Raw genomic sequence first — 21,391 nt, 5'->3', positions numbered from 1 at the left:
AATTGCTAACATAGTTCCTATTTTTAAGAAAGAGAAAAAAAGTGATCCGAGTAACTATAGGCCTGTTAGTTTGACATCTGTAGTATTCAAGGTCTTGGAAAAAATTTTGAAGGAGAAAGTAGTTAAGGACATTGAGGTCAATGGTAATTGAGACAAAATACAACATGGTTTTACAAAAGGTCGATCGTTCCAAACCAACCTGATCTCTTTCTTTGAGAAGGTAACAGATTTTTTAGACAAAGGGAACGCAGTGGATCTAATTTACCTCGATTTCAGTAAGGCATTTGATACAGTTCTTCATGGGGAATTGCTAGCTAAATTGGAAAAGATGGGGATCAATATGAAAACTGAAAGGTGGATAAGGAACTGGTTAAAGGGGAGACTACAATGGGTCGTACTGAAAGGCGAACTGTCAGGCTAGAAGGAGGTTACTAGTGGAGTTCCTCAGTGATCAGTTTTGAGACCAATCTTATTTAATTTTTTTATTAATTACTGACCTTGGCACAAAAAGTGGGAATGTGCTAATAAAGTTTGCAGATGACACAATACAGAGAAGCACCGGGATACCATAAAGGAAGATCTGGATGACCTTGTAAACTGGAGTAATAGTAATAGGATGAAATTTAATAGTGAAAAGTGCAAGGTCATGCATTTAGGGATTAATAACAAGAATTTTGGTTATAAATTGGGGACACATCAGTTGGAAGTAACAGAGGAGGAGAAGGACCTTGGAGTATTGGTTGATGACAGGATGACTATGACCCGCAAAGGTGATATGGCTGTTAAAAAAGCTAATGCGGTCTTGCAATGCATCAGGCGAGGTATTTCCAGTAAAGATAAGGATGTGTTAGTACCGTTATACAAGGCATCAGTGAGACCTCATCTGGAATAGTGTGTGCAGTTCTGGTCTCCCATGTTTAAGAAGGATGAATTCAAATTGGAACAGGTACAGATAAGGGCTACTAGGATGATCCTAGGAATGGAAAATCTGTCTTATGGAAGGAGACTCAAAGAGCTTGGCTTGTTTACCCTAACCAAAAGAAGGCTGAGGGGAGATATGATTGCTCTTTATAAATATATCAGAGGGATAAATACTAGGGAGGGAGAGGAATTATTTAAGCTTAGTACCAATGTGGACACAAGAACAAATGGATATAAACTGGACACTCGGAAGTTTAGACTTGAAATTAGATGAAGGTTTCTAACCATTAGGGAGTGAAGTTCTGGAACAGCCTTCCAAGGGGAGTAGTGGGGGTAAAAGACATATCTGGCTTCAAGACTAAGCTTGATAAGTTTATGGAGGGGATGGTATGATGGGATAGCCTAATTTTGGCAATTAATTCATCTTTGATTATTAGTAGGTAAATATGCCCAACGGTCTGTGATGGGATATTAGATGGGGTGGGATCTGAGTTACTAAAGAGAATTCTTTCCTGGGTGCTGGCTGGTGAGTCTTGCCCACATGCTCAGAGTTTAACTGATTGCCATATTTGGGGTCGGGAAGGAATTTTCCTCCAGGGCAGATTGGCAGAGGCCCTGGAGGTTTTTCGCCTTCCTCTGCAGCGTGGGGCACAGGTCACTTGCTGGAGGATTCTCTGCACCTTGAGGTCTTTAAACCACGATTTGAAGACTTCAGTAACTCAGACATAGGTTAGGGGTTTGTTACAGGAGTGGGTGGGTGAGATTCTGTGGCCACCATGAAATCTTGTCAGTTGACACTCATCAACAACATGTGCTGTTGACTAATGGAGGCCAAAATGATAATATCACACAGACCCCATGAGCAGACGTTGGATGTGCATATTCTTTGGCCAGTTCGAAACCTGTTCAGCAGTCTCCAAAGGTGACGTGGCAGGTCAAATCAAGGCAGTTGAATGCTCAGATTGGCAACAAGGAAACAATTCTAAACATCTTTAGCTGACCACTCAATGCTCCATAGTGTTGCTGCTGACAGATTCTGATCTGGCAATTGAGACCACAATGGATGCCTCGACGTAAGTCGTGCTCTCGGGTAACTGAAAAGCAGTTGTACAGTGGGAGACCTGGATTGGCACACAGCTTTTCGACCGGTCTGGCTGTAGACTCTTTGCATTTCCCTGAGTTAGTTAAAGGAACTTAAGGGCATATGGGGCCATTTGCTCTTTTATACCCTTAGGCCCCTCCACGAGTGAGAGATGACTAGAAGAGAAATGGTCCCAATGAAGTCTGCTCATCAGAATAAAAGGAATTCAAAGATAAAGAAGGCATTTAAAACAATAATCTAATCTACTGCCAACTAATCTGTATGGGGAACTGTGACCGAAAGCACCCCTATAATTTACACCTTACATACTATTGTGATAATCTTTGTACAAAATATGCCTTTTGAGGTATCATTTGAAAACTAATAACTGACTGTTGAAGAATATCACAGTGAAATGTATATAGTAACATTATATGTAAAGTTATGAATTCCCCCCGTATGATGTTATTAGCACATGTTCAAAACCTTACAGCCCTGACTAGATAAAAGTTGTTAAACAAGCCTATCCTAAATAAAGGAAGGTGTGTTTAACTCCGTTTAACTAGAAGTAGTAAACATGATCCTCGAGACAGCCGGGGAGGAGATGGCAGGAAACAGAACAATTTGGATTCCAGAAAACACGCATGGTAAAAGAAAGAGCATGGAGACTCCTATACTACCAGACTCCATGTAGCCTTCTATACTGCTTGAATAAACTTTACTTTGAAGGGTAACCCTCAGAAGAATCCACTTAAAAGATTCACTGGACTATAACAGAAAGGGGAAGAGATCCTCAAGTTCTCTCTCTTTCACCTAAGAAGACAAAGGCATCAGCACTTTTGAGCCTCTGGGAGAGATCCTGATTAACAAAAGGGTAAGTCACTATCTTGCTGGAAGATTGTGGGTGGGAAAGCCATCTTAAACAAAGCCTCGAACCACTACTTGCAGATGAAATTTTAGACTTTTAGATGTGTTTTTACTTTTACGTGCTTGTAATCACTTCTAACTTAATCTCATACTTAAAGTCATTTAAAATCCTATTTTTTGTTAATAAACTTGTTTTATCTTTAAGACAATCCAGTACTATGCTTAAATTGAACTGTTTGGTAACTCCAGTTAAAGTAGCAAACCGTTTAATATTGTCTCCTTACAGGAGCAACAGATCGTAATATCTGAACTGCTGATGAAAGGGCTGGACAGCGCAGAACACGTTTTTGGAAAGTCTGGGACTGAGAGTGTGTTGAGGTCATCCTGAAAGCAGTAACCAAGGCTGGTGGAAGCCAGTGTAACTGGTGTGTTGCTGATTGGCTGGTGGGACTGCAACTATACACAGACACTCAGGATCTGACCTGCATGCTTTTTGGCTGTTTGTGAGCAGCCCAGGTTGGGACTACAACAGCAAAGCATTGTGAGGCACCCAAAGTTGTGAAGCACGTGGTGACAACCCCTTACTGGTCTGGAATGCACCGCAGACTGTGACAGGAATATCTCCCTTAAATAGAAACCTGGAAATCTAGTGTGAAGGGCTCTGCTGCTGAAGAAAAAAGAGCAATGAAGCTGATTCAGTGAACATCAGAATTTCATTGCAAGTAGTTTCTGTTGGTTGTGAATAATTTCTGCTGCCATAATTTGAGTATATGTTATGTTTGTCTGATTGTTATTTTTATTTACTGTATGAGTATAAAGAATTAATTCAGACAGGAATTGGCTGCACCTATGCAGGAAGAACCACAATGGTTCCGAAAACCAGCTGCTCATAAAACACTTGAGATAATGCACAAACCACCACTTTGAAATTCATTACCCTTGGGAGCTGGCCAAACCAATTTGACCAGGCTCAAGGGACACAGGAGAGAACAAAGAGACACCATACCTGAAGAGAGAAGACTGGGGTATTGAGTCAAGATGAACCAGACTCCAAAGGTAAGATAAGCCTACCTAGGACTGCAGGTAAGATAGCTATGCGTGTAGACCTTTCATTGTGTTATAATCCTTTTTTATTTTCTTATGCTTTGCTATGTTCCTGCCATTAAGATTAAACAATCTTTCATTTTAAGAAAGCTGTATGGTGAATTGCTGGGGCTGAACCCAGTCAGGCTGGCCGAGCAATCACAGTTGGTGCACAGGGGGCTGTAACCTGGATACCCTGTCTAAGACTAGGAGAACTGCAGAACTCCTCCCCAGAAAAGGTAAAGGCATGAGGCATAAGGCCTGAGGGGGTGCACTCAGACAATCAAAGAAGGGGACAGAGGCACAGCTAGCCCTGTAACCATCACGTTAGAAAATGGAAAAAACCCTGCAACGTTTTAACTTGCAACCTTCAATTCCAGCATAACATTGGGAATGAAACAACTACATTTCAGTGAATACAGATATTCAATAAAGAGTCCAGCACTACATGATGTTCATTTATTAAACATTCTGACCTACCTGTTTCTATTAAACTTCTCACAAATGAATGACTTAAATAGTAACAATATAACTGGTAGAAGACTGATCAAAGATGTGTATTACCGAAACTCATTTTTCTAGAGCAAATTGCTACCTTTTAGTATTTTTAAGAAAAAGCACAATTTTTAAAGACATTGGTGTAATTTCAAAGCTGGTAATTCATTGAAGATATGAGACATGTGTATAATTAATACAAGATAGGGATTAACTATGCTTGAAAATAGGTTATGAATAAGTCAGAGAAGTGCGGATCTGGAAACTTTTCCCACAACTTCTAGGCAGGATTCAAAATGAAATCCAATGCCGTGCCCTTGAGCAGATATTTTTAGGGAAAAAAGATACACCAGAGATCTTCCTGACAAGATAATTTTGCTCCTGAAGTATATACTGTTCAATTCTAAAGTGTAGGAAATTAAAACTTTTCATCTAAATTTAGGTAAGAAATAAATGAAACATAATCCAAAATATTTCTTAAAGATAGTTACGTTTATGTATACATACCACTAAGTCTTGGTCTTGAAGCAAGTTACGAATTGCTTCATATAACATTGGTCTCAAGTCAGATTTGAATTTTACAGAAATCCATTGTCCAATCAGCCAAATTACTCGCCGGCGTATTGGCTTATACCTTTAAAACAAAAAAGAATTACTGTACTAGTTTCTTTCTATCCTTGTTTCTTAAACTTCTGTATTAAGAAAAACTGTTTTAGAAAAATACTGGAAGACAATGTCCAACAAACCCATTTTTCACATCTTTCCTTAAACATGACTGGTGAGAACTACACCTTTAAAGTTCTGAAGTCAAACTGCCTCATTAGCAGGCAGCATTTTCGTTGAGAAAACTGCCCCTCCTTATTTATCAGGCTTTGTCTTATTACATTGTTTCACTGTGCTCCTTGTTTTTCCATTCTCCCTCTGCTCTGTCAAGGACAACATCCAAAAAACTTTATTCATACTCTTCTCCCAAATCATCTGTGTTTTCTTTCAGATCATGGCCAAACATGCTAATGCTCTTCTTTAACTGGTATGCAAGGCCAAAACCTTGCTGCATTCAAGTCCTTCCTTCATACCAACATCTCCCACAAAGCTTACAAGGAAATAGTTTAAGACATATTTATTATATATTTTTTTAAATCAACATTTACTCCATCATGCTGAGCTTTGTATTTACCAAGTTCCATTAGAGAGAGAATCTACTCTGCATACAATAAATCAATGACAATATATTTAAAAATAAAACTACCCCTTTATTATCATGTTGTTTGCTAGGGTCAGCTATAACCCAAGAGTCTCTCCCTTTGTAGGCCCTCCTATTCCTCCTTCCCCACTTCTAGAATGAGATCAGCATTTTTATAATGCCCGCCAGAGTAACCAGAGGGTTCACTTGATCTGCCAGTCAGAGCCAAAGGTATAGCTCATTTCGAGAGCTCATTGGCACTAGATAGGAAGTTAGGATGAAGCACCTGAAGGCCTGATTAGAGGATTCCAGGGCCTTCTGCCTTAAGAAAAGCCCTTGCCAGAGATCACAGCTCTCAGATGTTTGCCTCAGAACCTGCTGCTTGCAAAAACATTGAGACATGGATCCCACTGCCAGCACTCATGATCTACCGTCAGGGCTGGTCTACACTGAAAAGTTAAATAAGCATAGCTACGTGCCTCAGGGGTGGGAAAAATCTGGTGTAGACAGAACTAGATGGACAGAAGACATGGATTACTTCCCGTCGCTATAGTAGGTCTCTACACTGAAATGCTACAGTGACATAGCTGCAGCTGTGCCACTGTAGCGTTTTAAGTATAGATATACCCTATGACAATTAAGGCTGTGAGCAAAAGGAAAGCCTAAGGAATACCTTGTTAGAAGATTTTGACCTGCTAATGAGGAAAGAAAATTACTTTACCGCAGCACTACAGGTGTTCTACACTCTTCTACACTCAGCATTAATTATACTTACATGCACTAGAGGCTATACTATCTAAACAAGGGTTGGCACTGTCATTTGATGCTACAATTATCTGTTGTAAGACCAGGTCTCCACTCTGTACACAGGACTGTGCAGAAGGCACAGCGTGTGACTACCAACTCTCAGGTTTGAAGAAGAAAGTGCTGAAAGGCTGGGATCCCTACTCATGCAGAGTTAGGAGAATATACTGTTAGAAGCATTAACTTTTATTTTCCTTGCTTTTTAGGTTTTGTTAGGTATGCTATAAAGAAATCTTAACTGACAAACCATGTAGCATTTTTGTGCTGTGAGCATAACAGATGCAGTTATATGGAACACCACTAGATGGATCAAAGAACACTATCTCCTCAGCCTCAAGTTTTATCAGTCTTGTCTGTGGGGGGAAACAGGACACAACAACATTCCATCCACAGGGATTTCCAATTATATATTTGCTAAACTAAGTAACTAAGGAAAATGAACAGACCATAATTCATGTAAACAAATAAAATTAAGAAAGCGGGTATTATCAAACCAAATTAATCCAATTAACAGGTTGATTAAACCATATCAGTATACACTAACAACTCTTTATAAGCTTTATTTAATAATTTGAGAAGACAGCAGTCTTTTTCAGCATGAGCGTTAAAAGTAATAAGGGATTATCAATCTCAGTGTCAAGTGATACATTTATAATCCAGTGAAATGGCTGATTTGGTGTGGGGGGCGGGGGGGGTTAGGTTGGGTTATGGTGTTCAAATCACTCCCAAATAGAAGCTAGTTTAGAAACTACATTTCTTGTGCCAATTAAGGCAGGCTACCCAAATTATAGGCAGCTAGGGGATAATCTCCTCCCATCCTATCTCTAGCATAGGGCTATATGGTACATAAAGGATCTTATTTTGGCCCCTGAATATGGCTTCTGGAGGAGATCCTAATCAAAGAGCGGTGGGTTGAGCCACCATCTTGCTGGAAGACTGTGGGTGAGAAAAGCCATCTTGAACAAAGCCTGTCCCTTGCTAAATTAAGTTTTTAGACTTTTAGATATGTTTTCACTTTTATTTGCTCGTAACCATTTCTAGATTTATCTTTTATACTTGAACTCAGTTAAAATGTTATCTTCTTTTCTTAATAAACTTATTTTACTATTTATCTAAACCAAGAGTGCTGTGTTTGAATTAAAGTAAATGCTAACTCCAGTTAATGTGGCAAGTTGTTTAGTTCAGTCTCTTTAAAGGAACAAACAGGATAAACTGCTGGCAAACTGTTGGATCCAAAGCGATTGAATCACGCCTGTACAGTTTAGAGAACACAAAGTGCATGCTGGCTGCATGCGTTTCCCAGGCTGGGAGCTACAAGTAGCAGAAGCATTTTGGGGCACTCAGAGTTATAATATAAGCAGTGACACAACCTTTCACAGATCTGAGTTGCAGCCCAGAATGTGACAGTGACAATTACGTCAGAAAACCATTGGCAGACACAAATAGCACAAGCAATATTATTTAAGTGACACCCTCCTATTAATGGCAGCAAAGAATCCTGTGGCACCTTATAGACTAACAGATGTTTTGGAGCATGAGCTTTCATGGGTGAATACCCACTTCGTCCTATTAATCACTCACTCTTAATTGTTTCTCCCCACTGAATCCGTCTCTGTGACCATGCATTTACTTTATTGAGGGTGGGGTGGAGAGTTTGCATTTGAATTAAACAAAGATCAAATATAAAACAGGACAGTACACTGGTATTTGCCATATTTGCCTTTCTCAAAGTGAGCTGAATGATTAAAGGTGTTATTTATTGTACAGAGAAAATTTAATAAAACTCAGATGTATAAAAGAAGGTATACATTAATTTTTACAAAAAAAATCAAAAGTAGCCATCACGTATGTATTGAAAAGCATAAGATCAAAAGTGAAGGGCTTCAGGAAGCTCACCCTTTCGTGTACACATCAGTCATCTGTAAATATTTTATACCTTTCTGCTCATTTAGCAGGTATGTTTAAAAAATGAATATTCACCAGAGCTGCACTTGCTTCATACCACATCTTAACACACTTGTATCAACAAATTACTTAAACAGCCAAGATACAAAGAAAGATTAGGGTGCTCACCTGTTATGAGAGACTTGTAGCTCTGCTAGCAGCTGATTTTTAAACCACTGATCAAAATCCACACTGTCAAATAGCTCATAAGCTGCCAGCCCAACTGCATTGTAGACTGGAGAAAAACAGAGAAAATAAGTTTTGCTCTAGTCAAACTTTGTTAAAATTCTAAAAACTGAAATTGAATAAATCTTGAAAATTATGCTTAGATCACACTTCTGTGCAGTAAGGAATATTATTCAACATTTATATTCTGAAAATTGAGAAATTAAAAAAGGAGTGATTTGAGTAAAACAATGACAAAACCTTACAAAACTTCCCTCAGAGTTCTCTTTAGTTACAAATAAATTAAGTTCTCATGAGACGGGTGTCATGTAGTGTTCACAGCAGTTAAAGGAGTCAGGTGCTCCACAGTTCTAAATCTAACTCTACCAATGATTCCAAACAATCTCAGATCTTAAATATCCAGGTCTCTGCACAGAAGTTGTCTGGATGTAAAATCTATTCCTCAGGTAAGGAGTATTTCTTTATTTCTATTTATTTAGAATTCAATCATCCATTACTCTAGGTACAGATTCAAAATATATCATAAAAATCCATAACATAGTTTTGGACATTGATCCAGGTTGCAAGTTGAGTCTGATGGGGAAGAAATAGAGGCAGCTCCCTTTGAATTATTTTCTCATAATTTTGATATTATTTTTCAAAATGTCAAAGTTACATCTCACAAATTCTTCTCAGACATTTTATAGAAGTCAGGCACATCCATAACGAGCTTTATTCCTTAAAAGGCAAAGTGAAATTTAATTTACCAGCATCTTTAATCAGTAGAGCATTAGTATCTTCCACATTTGTAGGTCCTGCAATAAAGTTAAAATAAAACCAATTATTTAAAAAATGCATTAACTAAACAAAGACTGTAAGACCCTCAGTGGCTTGAGCATTGGCCTGCTAAACCCAGGGTTGTGAGTTCAATCCCTGAAGGGGCCATTTAGGGATCGGGGGACAGGGGGAAATCTGTCAGGGACAGTACTTGGTCCTGCTAATGAAGACAGGGGACTGGACTCGATGACCTTTCAAGGTCCCCTCCAGCTCTATGAGATAGGTATAGCTGCATATATTTCAGTGAAGTAGTGCATAGCAAAGAATCAAAATATACAGCCATAGCAATATAATCAAAAATATCCTCTCTATAAATACAAATCTAAAAGTAATGGATCCTGTATTTAAAAGAGTACAGCACTGTTAAACTGATGCTTTTGTTTTTTTCGAACCTCTAAGAGAAGACCCATTCTAATTAAGAGAACATACTGCATATCAAGAATATTCCTGTGCCTTACTGAAATACTGAATTTTTGACTGAAAAGTATCTACAATATGTTCATTGAAGAAAGCAAATGAAATTCAAATCCTTATTGTATCATACTTTGTCACCTTGGCAGTTGTACTTAATTACATTTATCATAAAAGATGCAGCTACAGAATACTCATAAACGTAAGTATTTTATAAATAAAAAACTCTGGAAAAAAATAGGAATAGGTAAAGAATGGCAATCAAGTAATGACTTTTTGCAGAAAAAGTGACCATCTGGTTACTTCTACACATTACATGAAACTGTTTGCTATATAATTAAATATAATAAAGTTCTAACAATTTAAACATTTAATTTTGACTTTTTTATGCCATGAACAATTTCGGCAATGATAATTCCCATGCTGACAATACTTGAGACCTCACAATTTCACGTTATTTACAGCTAATAATGTGGATGCCCTACCTTGGGAACTCAAAAAAGCTTTTGGCAGAGGAGTGACGAACATTTCCAGATATTTACATTACGGGAGTCTAATTCTGCCACCTCCATGCTAGAAGCCTGTAATTCCTACAAAACCAAAGTCTCCAAACAATCTCAGATCTTAAATATCCAAGGTCTCTGCACAGAAGTTGTGTCTGGATGTAAAATCTATTCCTCAGGTAAGGAGTATTTCTTTATTTCTATTTATTTAGAATTCACTCATCCATTACTCTAGGTACAGATTCAAAATATATCATAAAAATCCATAAGATAGTTTTGGACATTGATCCAGGTTGCAAGTTGAGTCTGATGGGGAAGAAATAGAGGCAGCTCCCTTCGAATAACCTCAAAAGGTGGACATCTGAGCTATCAAGGTCATATGGTATTCTCTGGCACTCCTTTGTGAAAAACTTTGGGGCTCGGAAAAAAACAGGGAAAATGCTGAAGGACATCCCCTCACTATTAAACTCTAATCTTTCAAGAAAGAGTCCATTGATACTCTTTCACAACTTCCTACTTGGAAGCAGAACTTGTGACATTTGTTGTTATTTTCTATTGTAAAAAAGATCAGTCTGCAGGAAATCTCACAATGGGCATTGTCACTAGGTCTAAGAACAAAACTATATCAGTAGAAACAGAATTAACCTATCTGTAGTAAAGAGTGCAGCCCTTTCACAATCTTCAAAACCTATCAATCCAACATAATGAAATACCAAGCCAAGGAGGAAAAAAAGATGTGTTAATTCCCCAAGAAGTGGGAAATGAAAAGTAATTGGGTTGTGAAAATTGATTCTAGGGTTTTACAGTACATCTCTCAAAATCTGTGCTTGGCTAGGAATGAAGCAGATGGAGCTAGCAAACAGCAACACTAAGGACCAACTTCTGCAATCATCCATTAAAATGTCTTGACTCCTGACCACACTAAGACAACTGATTGCATGGATCTACAGGGTAGACAGGTCTACAGACTCTTAAACTGTGGTCTATGGATCACTGCTAGTCTGAGGAGAGAACTGCTTGATCACAAAGAGGCTCCTGCTCCTCCTTTCCAACTGTTAAATGGCACTGAAAGACAGCTAACCATATACAAACATTTTTCTTTTTCTATGTGCCATAAGGAATTGTTGTGAATATCACATAAATGTTTTATGACTGCAAATAAGAATGAACTCCACATGGACTCCTCCTGAGGGTCGAAATGACAGTCTGGACCTATACATAGAATGCTTCCGCCAACGTGCACAGGCAGAAATTGTGGAAAAACAACATCGCTTGCCTCATAACCTAAGTCGTGCAGAACGCAATGCCACCCACAGCCTCAGAAACCACCCTGACATTATAATCAAAGAGGCTGATAAAGGAGGTGCTGTTGTCATCATGAACAGGTCTGACTACCAAAAGGAGGCCGCCAGACAACTCTCCAATACCAAATTCTACAGGCCACTTTCCTCAGATCCCACTGAGGAATACACTAAGAAACTGCACCATCTACTCAGGATACTCCCTACACTAACACCGGAACAAATCAACATACCCTTAGAGCCCCAACCAGGGTTATTCTATCTACTACCCAAGATTCACAAACCCAGAAATCCTGGACGCCCCATCATCTCAGGCATTGGCACTCTCACTGAAGGACTGTCTAGATATGTGGACTCTCTACTCAGACCCTATGCCACCAGCACTCCCAGCTATGTCTGTGACACAGATTTCCTGAGGAAACTACAATGCATTGGTGACCTTCCAGAAAACACAATCCTAGCCACCATGGATGTAGAGGCTCTCTACACAAACATCCCACACACTGATGGAATACAAGCTGTCAGGAACAGTATCCCTGATGATGCCACAGCACAACTGGTTGCTGAGCTCTGTGCCTTTATCCTCACACACAACTATTTCAAATTTGATGACAATATATATCTCCAGATCAGTGGCACCGCTATGGGCACCCGCATGGCCCCACAATATGCCAACATTTTTATGGCTGACCTGGAACAACGCTTCCTCAGCTCTCGTCCATCACGCCCCTTCTCTACCTACGCTACATTGATGACATCTTCATCATCTGGACCCATGGGAAGAAGACTCTGGAAAAATTCCGCCACGATTTCAACAGCTTCTACCCCACCATCAACCTCAGCCTGGACCAATCTACACGGGAGGTCCACTTCCTAGACACCACGGTGCAAATAAGTGATGGTCACATTAACACCACCCTATACCGAAAACCTACCGACCGCTATGCCTACCTTCATGCCTCCAGCTTCCATCCCGGGCACACCACACGATCCAAGCACTGAGGTACAACCATATCTGCTCTAACCCCTCAGACAGAGACCAACACCTACAAAATCTCCATCAAGCATTCTCAAAACTACAATACCCGCACGAGGAAATAAGGAAACAGATCAACAGAGCCAGACGTGTACCCAGAAGCCTCCTACTGCAAGACAAACCCAAGAAAGAAACCAACAGGACTCCACTGGCCATCACATACAGTCCCCAGCTAAAACCCCTCCAACACATCATCAGGGATCTACAACCCATCCTGGACAATGATCCCACACTTTCACAGGCCTTGGGTGGCAGGCCAGTCCTCGCCCACAGACAACCTGCCAACCTGAAGCATATTCTCACCAGTAACTGCACACCGCACCATAGAAACTCTAACTCAGGAACCAATCCATGCAACAAACCTCGATGCCAACTCTGCCCACATATCTACACCAGCGACACCATCACAGGACCTAACCAGATCAGCCACACCATCACCGGTTCATTCACCTGCACGTCCACCAATATAATATACGCCATCATGTGCCAGCAATGCCCCTCTGCTATGTACATCGGCCAAACCGGACAGTCTCTACGGAAAAGGATAAATGGACACAAATCAGATATTAGGAATGGCAACATACAAAAACCTGTAGGAGAACACTTCAACCTCCCTGGCCACACAATAGCAGATCTTAAGGTGGCCATCCTGCAGCAAAAAAACTTCAGGACCAGACTTCAAAGAGAAACTGCTGAGCTCCAGTTCATCTGCAAATTTGACACCATCAGCTCAGGATTAAACAAAGACTGTGAATGGCTTGCCAACTACAAAACCAGTTTCTCCTCTCTTGGTTTTCACACCTCAGCTGCTAGAAGAGGGCCTCATCCTCCCTGATTGAACTAACCTCATTATCTCTAGCCTGCTTCTTCTTGCTTATATCTACCTGCCCCTGGAAATTTCCACTACATGCATCCGACAAAGTGGGTATTCACCCACGAAAGCTCATGCTCCAAAACGTCTGTTAGTCTATAAGGTGCCACAAGACTCTTTGCTGCTTTCAATAAACTGTGATGCACACTATGAGGGACAACAGGGTACACGGAGTAAAAACAAAGGTTATCATCATGAAAAGTACAGTGAGGCCTACTAACACCTTTAGGTTGTCTGTGAAACTCAGAGACTAAGCTGCAGTCCTGGTTATTTTCAGCTTGGCCAAGAGAACCTCTGTCTAACTGAAAAGGATTGACTTTTTCTAACCAAAGATTCTTCACCTCACCTAGAATGTCTGGGATGACTGAAAAGCTTTGGCATCATCTCCTAAAAGTATATTCTGTGGCTTCTACAGTGATGTCAGACGCATCATAAACTCTTTCGGAGAGTTTAAACAAATCAGGGACTTCTTGGTAAGCCCCCTGTAAAATGACTTACGGGACTTATGAAGGTGGTCAGCAACTCGTAGAAAATCCTATGAGTTCTAAATCCTCACTAAAGAACAGACCTTGCTCCAAATTTTGCCCCAGCTAAAGAAATCTAACCATAAACATTGAGTAACCTCTTTTTCAGCCCTGAAACCCTATGTTGTCTATTAAAGACACCATACAGTCTAGGTCCATGAAAACAAAAATTCATAATATTTCCTTTCTGTAAATATACCCTTCATTTTCATCACAATATACTTACAAAACATCTCCAATATCATTTAGAATTATTTGAAAGATGGGGGAAAAATATTTTAGGATACAAATTTAGATTTCACAAATACATAAACATTAGGATTAATATACAGTCTGCACAAAATGAAATAGCATAGTAATTCCAGTATATTAAAAACATTTTTAAAATCTTACCTTGTAGACTGTGAACCATTTCTAAAAGCACAGGAGTAAGGGTTTGATTATATTCATGGAAAATATCAATAAAAAGAACCTCTGTGCATGGCTGAAAAAGTAAAACAAATCTGTTATAAAAACTAAATAAGACAAGTCTAGCCTAGTTTTAATATACAGTAAAATACATTTAAACTACTAAATACCTCATAAGGAAAACACTCCAGCACTACAACTTACTGAAAGTGATTTTGTCACAATACAGCATGTTCAATTAGAGCAAGATTTTGATACAGTAGTATCATATTCACAATGTACGGTTTACATTATAACTTTGCTGATCAGTTACTAAACAAATAAGAAAATAACTGAGAGGAATATAATTAGCCAAGTTTTATTCCTATAGCATGCATAACAAACAAGTTACACCTTTATACTAGATTTCCAATATTTAACAAAGCTATCCAAAATGTATTCTTCAAGTCTCTCTGCTCTATTTTCACTTAGCATATATTTCAGTTCTTTGCTACTAATGTCTTGCATACAGTAGCTTTACACAAGTGGCTCTTAAACTGTGGTCTATAGATTACTGGTAGTCTGTGGAGAGAGATGGCTGATCACAAAGAGGCTCCTGCTCCTTCTTTCCAATTGTTAAAATGCATTAAAAGACAGCTAACAATATACAAACATTTTTTTCTTTTCCCATGTACAAGGAATTGCTGTCAATATCACATGAATGTTATATGATTGCAAATAAGAGTGGAGGTGATACACAAGAATTTCTAATACAATGTGGTGAGCACTGGGGGGAGAGGGGACAAAATAGGATAATCCCAATTTTCAAAGCAATTTAAAATGAAGACTTTTTGCAATTTTAGTGTTGTGTATATATTTAAATTGAAGTAGAGGGAATCAAGATATTAGTAAAATTTTACATACATAGAGATATAAGCTGCCTCATTTAGTGTATTTTGGATTCCAATAAAAAACACAGAGTACATCCCTGCGTGCACAGGATTGAGTAACAAGTCCTGAATACCAGTATTAAGTGACCAATGAAAATGGAATATCTGTTCTTGAAACAACATGCTGCTCTCATTTCTACAACCACCGTCAACTGAAGGGGAAGGAGAAGGGTAAACAAAACAATGAACTGAGGAAGAACAGGGCAGAACTGTTTAGGGAGGGACCAAAAAGAGCTCTTTGCAGCTCTCATTCTAAAAACAATCTAATTAAATTCTCTTCCTTTCTAGGAAAACAGAGTAGAGGTCCCGGAGGAAGTATTCTGAGTCATGCATAAACATCCAGGCTCCTAAGTGTAGTACCCAACACTGGAGTTCAAAGAGCAGCATGGACTGAAATTTTCCTTAATAAAGTGGGATTACGGGGACAGCCGTTTCCTAGCAGCCAACTGTAATCCAGGACTGCATAAGGCATGCTGGAAGACAGGTCTATATAAATCTGGCCCTCTCCACAGAAAAAGGAGAGTGCTGGAGGAAGCCAGAGAAGCTATGGAATCTCCCTTTGAAGAAGGGCAAGTAAATCAATATTTGTTTGGTGTGCTTGTTCCACATATTGGTCTTTTTGACCTAGGAAAGGACTGTTAAACAGGCATACTAACTCCAGAATCTGGCAAGAGCTGGTGTTGAGGAGGCAGGAAAAATACCACTAAAAGTCTCCACTAAATAGTCACAAAATGTATGTAACTAATCTGAATTAATGTGTAATCTTAAAAATGTAACTGTACCTTACTCCCATTCCTTAGCCCTTTCTGTTTCTAATCATCATCAGTTTTATTTCATGTTTTGATATGGATTGTATACTTTATAGAGCAGAGCATTCTTTATGTTTTGTAAGGAAACTGGCAAATCTTTCAGCATGATATAAACATTAAATGAAGTTTTCTTAAATTCTCTGACTTGATTTGCTCAAGTTTGTTATGTATATAAACCAATAGGCTTAAGGAAAATATATATAGAAAAACGTGTGTGTGTAACATACACACACAGTTTCTGTCCTTTTTTGTTAATTAGTTTGTTTTATACAATTAGGTGTCAACGGACACAGTGTATGCTCTTTTGTCCTCTAAGACAGCATATGCAACCCTTGACGTATGCGCTATATTATGCCTTTTCTATCATCGTGCTTTTGAACTCAAAGGATACGCCTTTGAAAGCTACAGATGCTGACCCATGGAAATGTTACATTCTGTAGGGGGGTTGGTTTTTAAAAATGCGCGTCTTCTTCCTCTGATCTTGTCTGTTACAATAGTTTGGTTTTTAAAATGTAACGCTTGAAAATGTTACGCCAAAGAATCTCAGGAACCTTTATTTAACATTTATTTTACAATACTCAAAGATGTGCTAAACATCTCAGAGAACAGAGCAAGATAGGTCTCTGACCTAGAATTTTTACATAAAACATGAAAAATATTATAAAGAAATTACCTTCACTCACTCAATATTTTTAAAGTACTGTATAGAATATGAACTCCGCCTCTTTTACCATAGCACACTGTACACTTACTTTCCAGTGTATTTAAGACTAAACATTAGTCAATATCTTAACACAAATTCAAATAGTTACTGTGAACTTCAATCTGTAGTATTATAATTTCACATTCTTCTGCAAATGTTGGTTTATACTTTTTTAATAAATGTCACATCTTTGGGCTACAGGCCACTCAGCAAAGGCGTGAAGAAACACTTTTCTTTTTAATTCATCTTATTTCATTCAAATTGAAATACTTACCCTGAGACTGTATTTCCAAGAATCTCCTCCTGTCTCCTCTACAGCTAGAGTCCATAAAGAAAACATTACATAAAAATACAGTGTATACTTTAGTTATGATTTTAAACAATATTAGTGACATTTAATCAGTATGAAAACATTATGGATAGGAAAACATGAGTTACTGTACATCTCGGGTTATGAAGAGAATCTCGAGAATGTAATCTCTCTATACAAGACTGTACAAATAAAAATGCCAGTCACTTTCTCCTGTGCATCTTACAATGGGCATTTTTTTGGATGCACTGTGAAAAGGGAACAGATACTATTAAATATCTTAATAAAATTAGATGAAAATACAGTGTAATTTCTTACTGAAGCCTTCTGGGTCCTCTTCCCACATTGTCAATTCTTCCTCTGTTAGCAGGAAATAGTGAGAGACTAATCTCCTACATATCTCCATCAATGTTGGGTAAGTGAAGAATGATGTCTTTATCTTATGTGCTTCAAGAGTTTCAGGACTGCTATCTGTAATAGTAATACACTGTTACTAGTCCATGACTTAACATTATACTAGAATCCTATTAATCAATAAAGAAAGAAAATGCTGGACAGAAGATTCTCATAGTGAGAGAAACAATTACATCTCCATATTGACTTTAAGACAATTTCTTATAAAGCATCTAAACTGTTTAGAGAGTAAGAGTGTTCTATTAGCTGAAAAAGTTGGTGGAAATGATGCCTCATAAAATAAGTCTTGACTGCTCACTTTCTGATGTTAATTAAATTATTCGGATTAATAGTCCTTTTTGTTGTTGTTCTTCATAACTGAAAGATTCTATCCTCAGGAAAGACTGTATCATCCTATCCTGTCAGGAGCAACCATATTCCTTGAATCAGCTTGGCTCCACTCTGATTGGAAACAAACACTAGGAGGTTGTGGCCATTCTTGTTAGTGGGTACCCTTACGCTACATTATCACTGAGAATAATACAAAATGACAGCTATTGTGAAAGAGGGCAGATCATTGTGGAATTCTCAGAAGAAGAAAATTATCCTTCATCTTTGATAAAAATGAAACTTTCAGTTATGAAGAATAAATGCAAAAAATGACCATTAAGCCTAAAATAATTATTGAATTGTACCAAGTCATGAGATTTCAGTGAGTTTCAACCACATGTGATCATTCAGGACATAAAAATGGCCTGACAGGATGCTAAATTTCTTAAAGAACCAATTTTTTAAACTAATTTTAATTCAAACTAAGTAACAGGCTTACTTTCAAATTCTCAGAAAATTCATCTGGTGCCCAAAGTGTAAGTGCTGTAATTTTTAGCAGGATACACTGTATTCTTCATACATAAAGCATTTTGACTCCTCCTTTAATTCGAAAAAGTAAATCATAATTATGGAAATGCAAGTAGCAGTTCCATAATAATTAATTCTCTATTAATTATAATCCAAATATGTTACAATTTGTTCATTGACGTTCTAATACCTGGTACAAAAATATCAAATAACAATTGAAGATCTGCAGTTCTTCCTGCAACATATTTTTAAGTACAGGATTTGATAATCTGAATTAAAATCATCAGAATTTCTGAACCTCTTAAAAAATTTAGTCCCATTGCTGGATTATTTTAATTTGGAAAGGGAAATTATATACTTTTTTTTCTGAATCCAATTAGATGCTGATGTAGAGAGTGACCAGACAGAAAATGTGAAAAATCGGGACTGGGGTGGGGCGTAATAGGACCTATATAAGAAAAAGACCCAAAAATCGGGACTGTCCCTATAAAATCGGGACATCTGGTCACCCTATCTGGTGTCTCATCATACGCAAACATGAAACTAAAACTAAAATTAAGTAATCTTTATAGACAGATGTGTTTCAACACTAAGGAAAAGTAATTGTAATTATCCATGTATTAGTTTCAAAATTTTTTAGCTAGAGCCAGCCTCTTGTGAATCAACCATAGAGTCAGAATTGCAGAAAAATTCACTGCATTCAACAGCATGCTGAAACTTTTACTTTGATTCTGTAGCTCAGTTTTACTGTGAACTATGATACACAGTAGAAACATTCTTTTATCAGACATTTTCCTAGCAAAGGAAAAAGAGATCACTGAGTTTGATGAATCATAAATTAACTTGGCCCTTGAACTAAATATGGGCTCTTTATTTTATATGGTTAATGAAAGCCAAAGCAGTAAGTAATTTCTCTGTATTTCTATGTGGGAAAGCTATTTTGTTGCATGTTTCTTATGTATTTAAGTGGTAATTATAGAACAATTTGGAGATTCTTTCCTAAAGCTTGATTTTCACAGTCAAAATATTAACAATATGCAATATTTAGTATATGATCATGTTAACTGGTACAATATTAAGAATTTTTAAAATGCCTTTTTAAAAAATGTTTGAAGTTAGTGTTGTGTCACAGCTGGCACGCTCCCCCCATCCCCAAGAATGGGAAATGTGCTGAGGAAAAAGCAGCAGTACCTTCAAAACGTTTTGATGGCTTGTAAGCATAATTTTTTACAATCATCTTAATGAGATTCATGCACTGGACAATGAATCGCTCAAATGCAACTCCTTCACCAGCCTCTGTGAAAACATAGCTTACAGCAAACTCCAATGATCTCTGAATCATAGGGGTGAATGAAAAAGGATGTTGGTCCAGGAAGTCCAAAAGCTAAAAAGTGAGGGAAGAAAAACATATGACTTAATTCATACACATTTTATGTGCACAAAGAACTTTCATAAACTATCTTGTAAAAACAGGAGCACATTTATGTAATGTGAAAATCTAACAGTTGGCCACAAAAATTAAATTAAAACAAAATCACTTTTATGGTGCTTACTGATTCATTCATTTTATCTGTTGGTGTTTTAATTCTCATTTCCAAAGCAATGTTTTGTTAATAAGAATGACAGTTTAAGGAACCATGTACTTTTTCAACTATTCAGTGCTATATTATTACTAAGTAACAATTCACAGATGTAAGAACTGATTTTCCCTAAAACAAGAAAAAAGCTAGCCCCCAAATTAACAATATTCTTATTAGTAGTCAACCGTTCATACCTATTTCCAACCATATTTAAAGTACTGAACATTTACTTCCATTATAACTGAATAACTTTTTGTGTAAAAAAGGTGCATACAAAGGGATCTTCAGTTTCTTTCCCCCATTCCAGTCCAGGCATTTGTTCCTTTAAAACTTAGCAATTAGTTATATAAACCATTTTAACCTATGTATTTTCAAAGGTGTCTCTGCAAGGTAAGAAACTTTTTAAAATGAAATCTGATTCTTCTTTGCAGGGCCAAAGGCTGTGCCTGTTAACAAAAGGCTTGCATAAGCCCTATTAGTGACTGTAATCATTCTCTACTCTGAAATGCTTTGTAAGTGGCAGCAATGGCAGTTGTCTACTTGAATAGGGAAAGTTAAAAGTCTTCCACTCAATTTGTTCAGTGCTGTCTCTGCTACTGCACTCTAGATGTGCTTTCAACAAACTCAATCTCAGCACAAGATTAGATTTTCATTCATTTTCTATCTGTAGCAAGTTTATTCAGAGTTAAAGATCACAGGAGACCAAGAAAGATAAGCACAATAGAAGAAGAGACAAAAGAAGAAGAGAGACTAGCTTTGTATATGGATCAGGCTTTGTTCGTGTATAGTCTTCTCCCCTGAAGTATATAGGTTATATTTTCTTTCATGAAGCCTTTGACTCAATAAGGATTAAAATCCTGAAGTGTTCTGAGCTAACTAGCTTCCTGGCCATTACTCTAGAATTTTCTCTTCAGTTCCTTCAAATTTCTGTAGTACTCCAAAAATGGCTGAGTCATAAATGTTGTTTATAGTTTTCTTGTAGCTGTTTTGGTCCCAGGATAGGAGAGAGACAAGGTGGGTGATGCAATATCTTTTATTGGACCAACTTGTGTGGTGAAAGAGACAAGCTTTTGAGCTACACAGAACTCTTCTGTAGTCAAGAAGAGCTCTGTATAGCTTGAAAGTTTGTCTCTTTCACCAAGAAAAGTTGGTCCAATAAAAGATATTGCCTCACCCCCTTGTCTCTGCGTCACATAAGGTCACCTGAGCCCAAAAGGCTTGCATCCATACAATCCTCGGGGAGGCTAGTCTGAAGAGAATGAATTGCTTCTTTGCATCTACCAAGAAAATAAATGAAAGATGGATTTGGGAACAGTCCCTGTACTCTCTGGTTGTTGGGGTTTGAAAGAGAAAAAGATATATGAATGCTTCGTTT

General features: G+C 37.9%; 1 protein-coding gene across 3 annotated transcripts in view; it reads right to left on the bottom strand.

Annotated features, from left to right (window-relative positions):
• The window catches only part of IPO11 (importin 11), a 233,387-nt gene that overhangs the window by 161,446 nt on the left and 50,550 nt on the right, over nucleotides 1–21,391 (bottom strand). For all 3 annotated transcript variants that reach the window (XM_045020850.1, XM_045020851.1, XM_045020849.1), the window contains exons 11-17: nucleotides 19,628–19,820; nucleotides 17,504–17,656; nucleotides 17,150–17,193; nucleotides 14,420–14,510; nucleotides 9,311–9,358; nucleotides 8,508–8,613; nucleotides 4,955–5,081 (exon numbers count right to left, since the gene is read on the bottom strand). In XM_045020850.1, the coding sequence (XP_044876785.1) occupies nucleotides 4,955–5,081; nucleotides 8,508–8,613; nucleotides 9,311–9,358; nucleotides 14,420–14,510; nucleotides 17,150–17,193; nucleotides 17,504–17,656; nucleotides 19,628–19,820 (762 nt within the window). The remainder of the gene's footprint in view (nucleotides 1–4,954; nucleotides 5,082–8,507; nucleotides 8,614–9,310; nucleotides 9,359–14,419; nucleotides 14,511–17,149; nucleotides 17,194–17,503; nucleotides 17,657–19,627; nucleotides 19,821–21,391) is intronic.

The sequence above is a fragment of the Mauremys mutica genome, chromosome 6 (assembly GCF_020497125.1).
Source record: "Mauremys mutica isolate MM-2020 ecotype Southern chromosome 6, ASM2049712v1, whole genome shotgun sequence".
Classification (NCBI taxonomy): Eukaryota; Metazoa; Chordata; order Testudines; family Geoemydidae; genus Mauremys; species Mauremys mutica.
The sequence above is the reverse complement of the archived record's forward strand: the minus strand, read 5'-3'. Positions and strand labels throughout refer to the sequence as shown.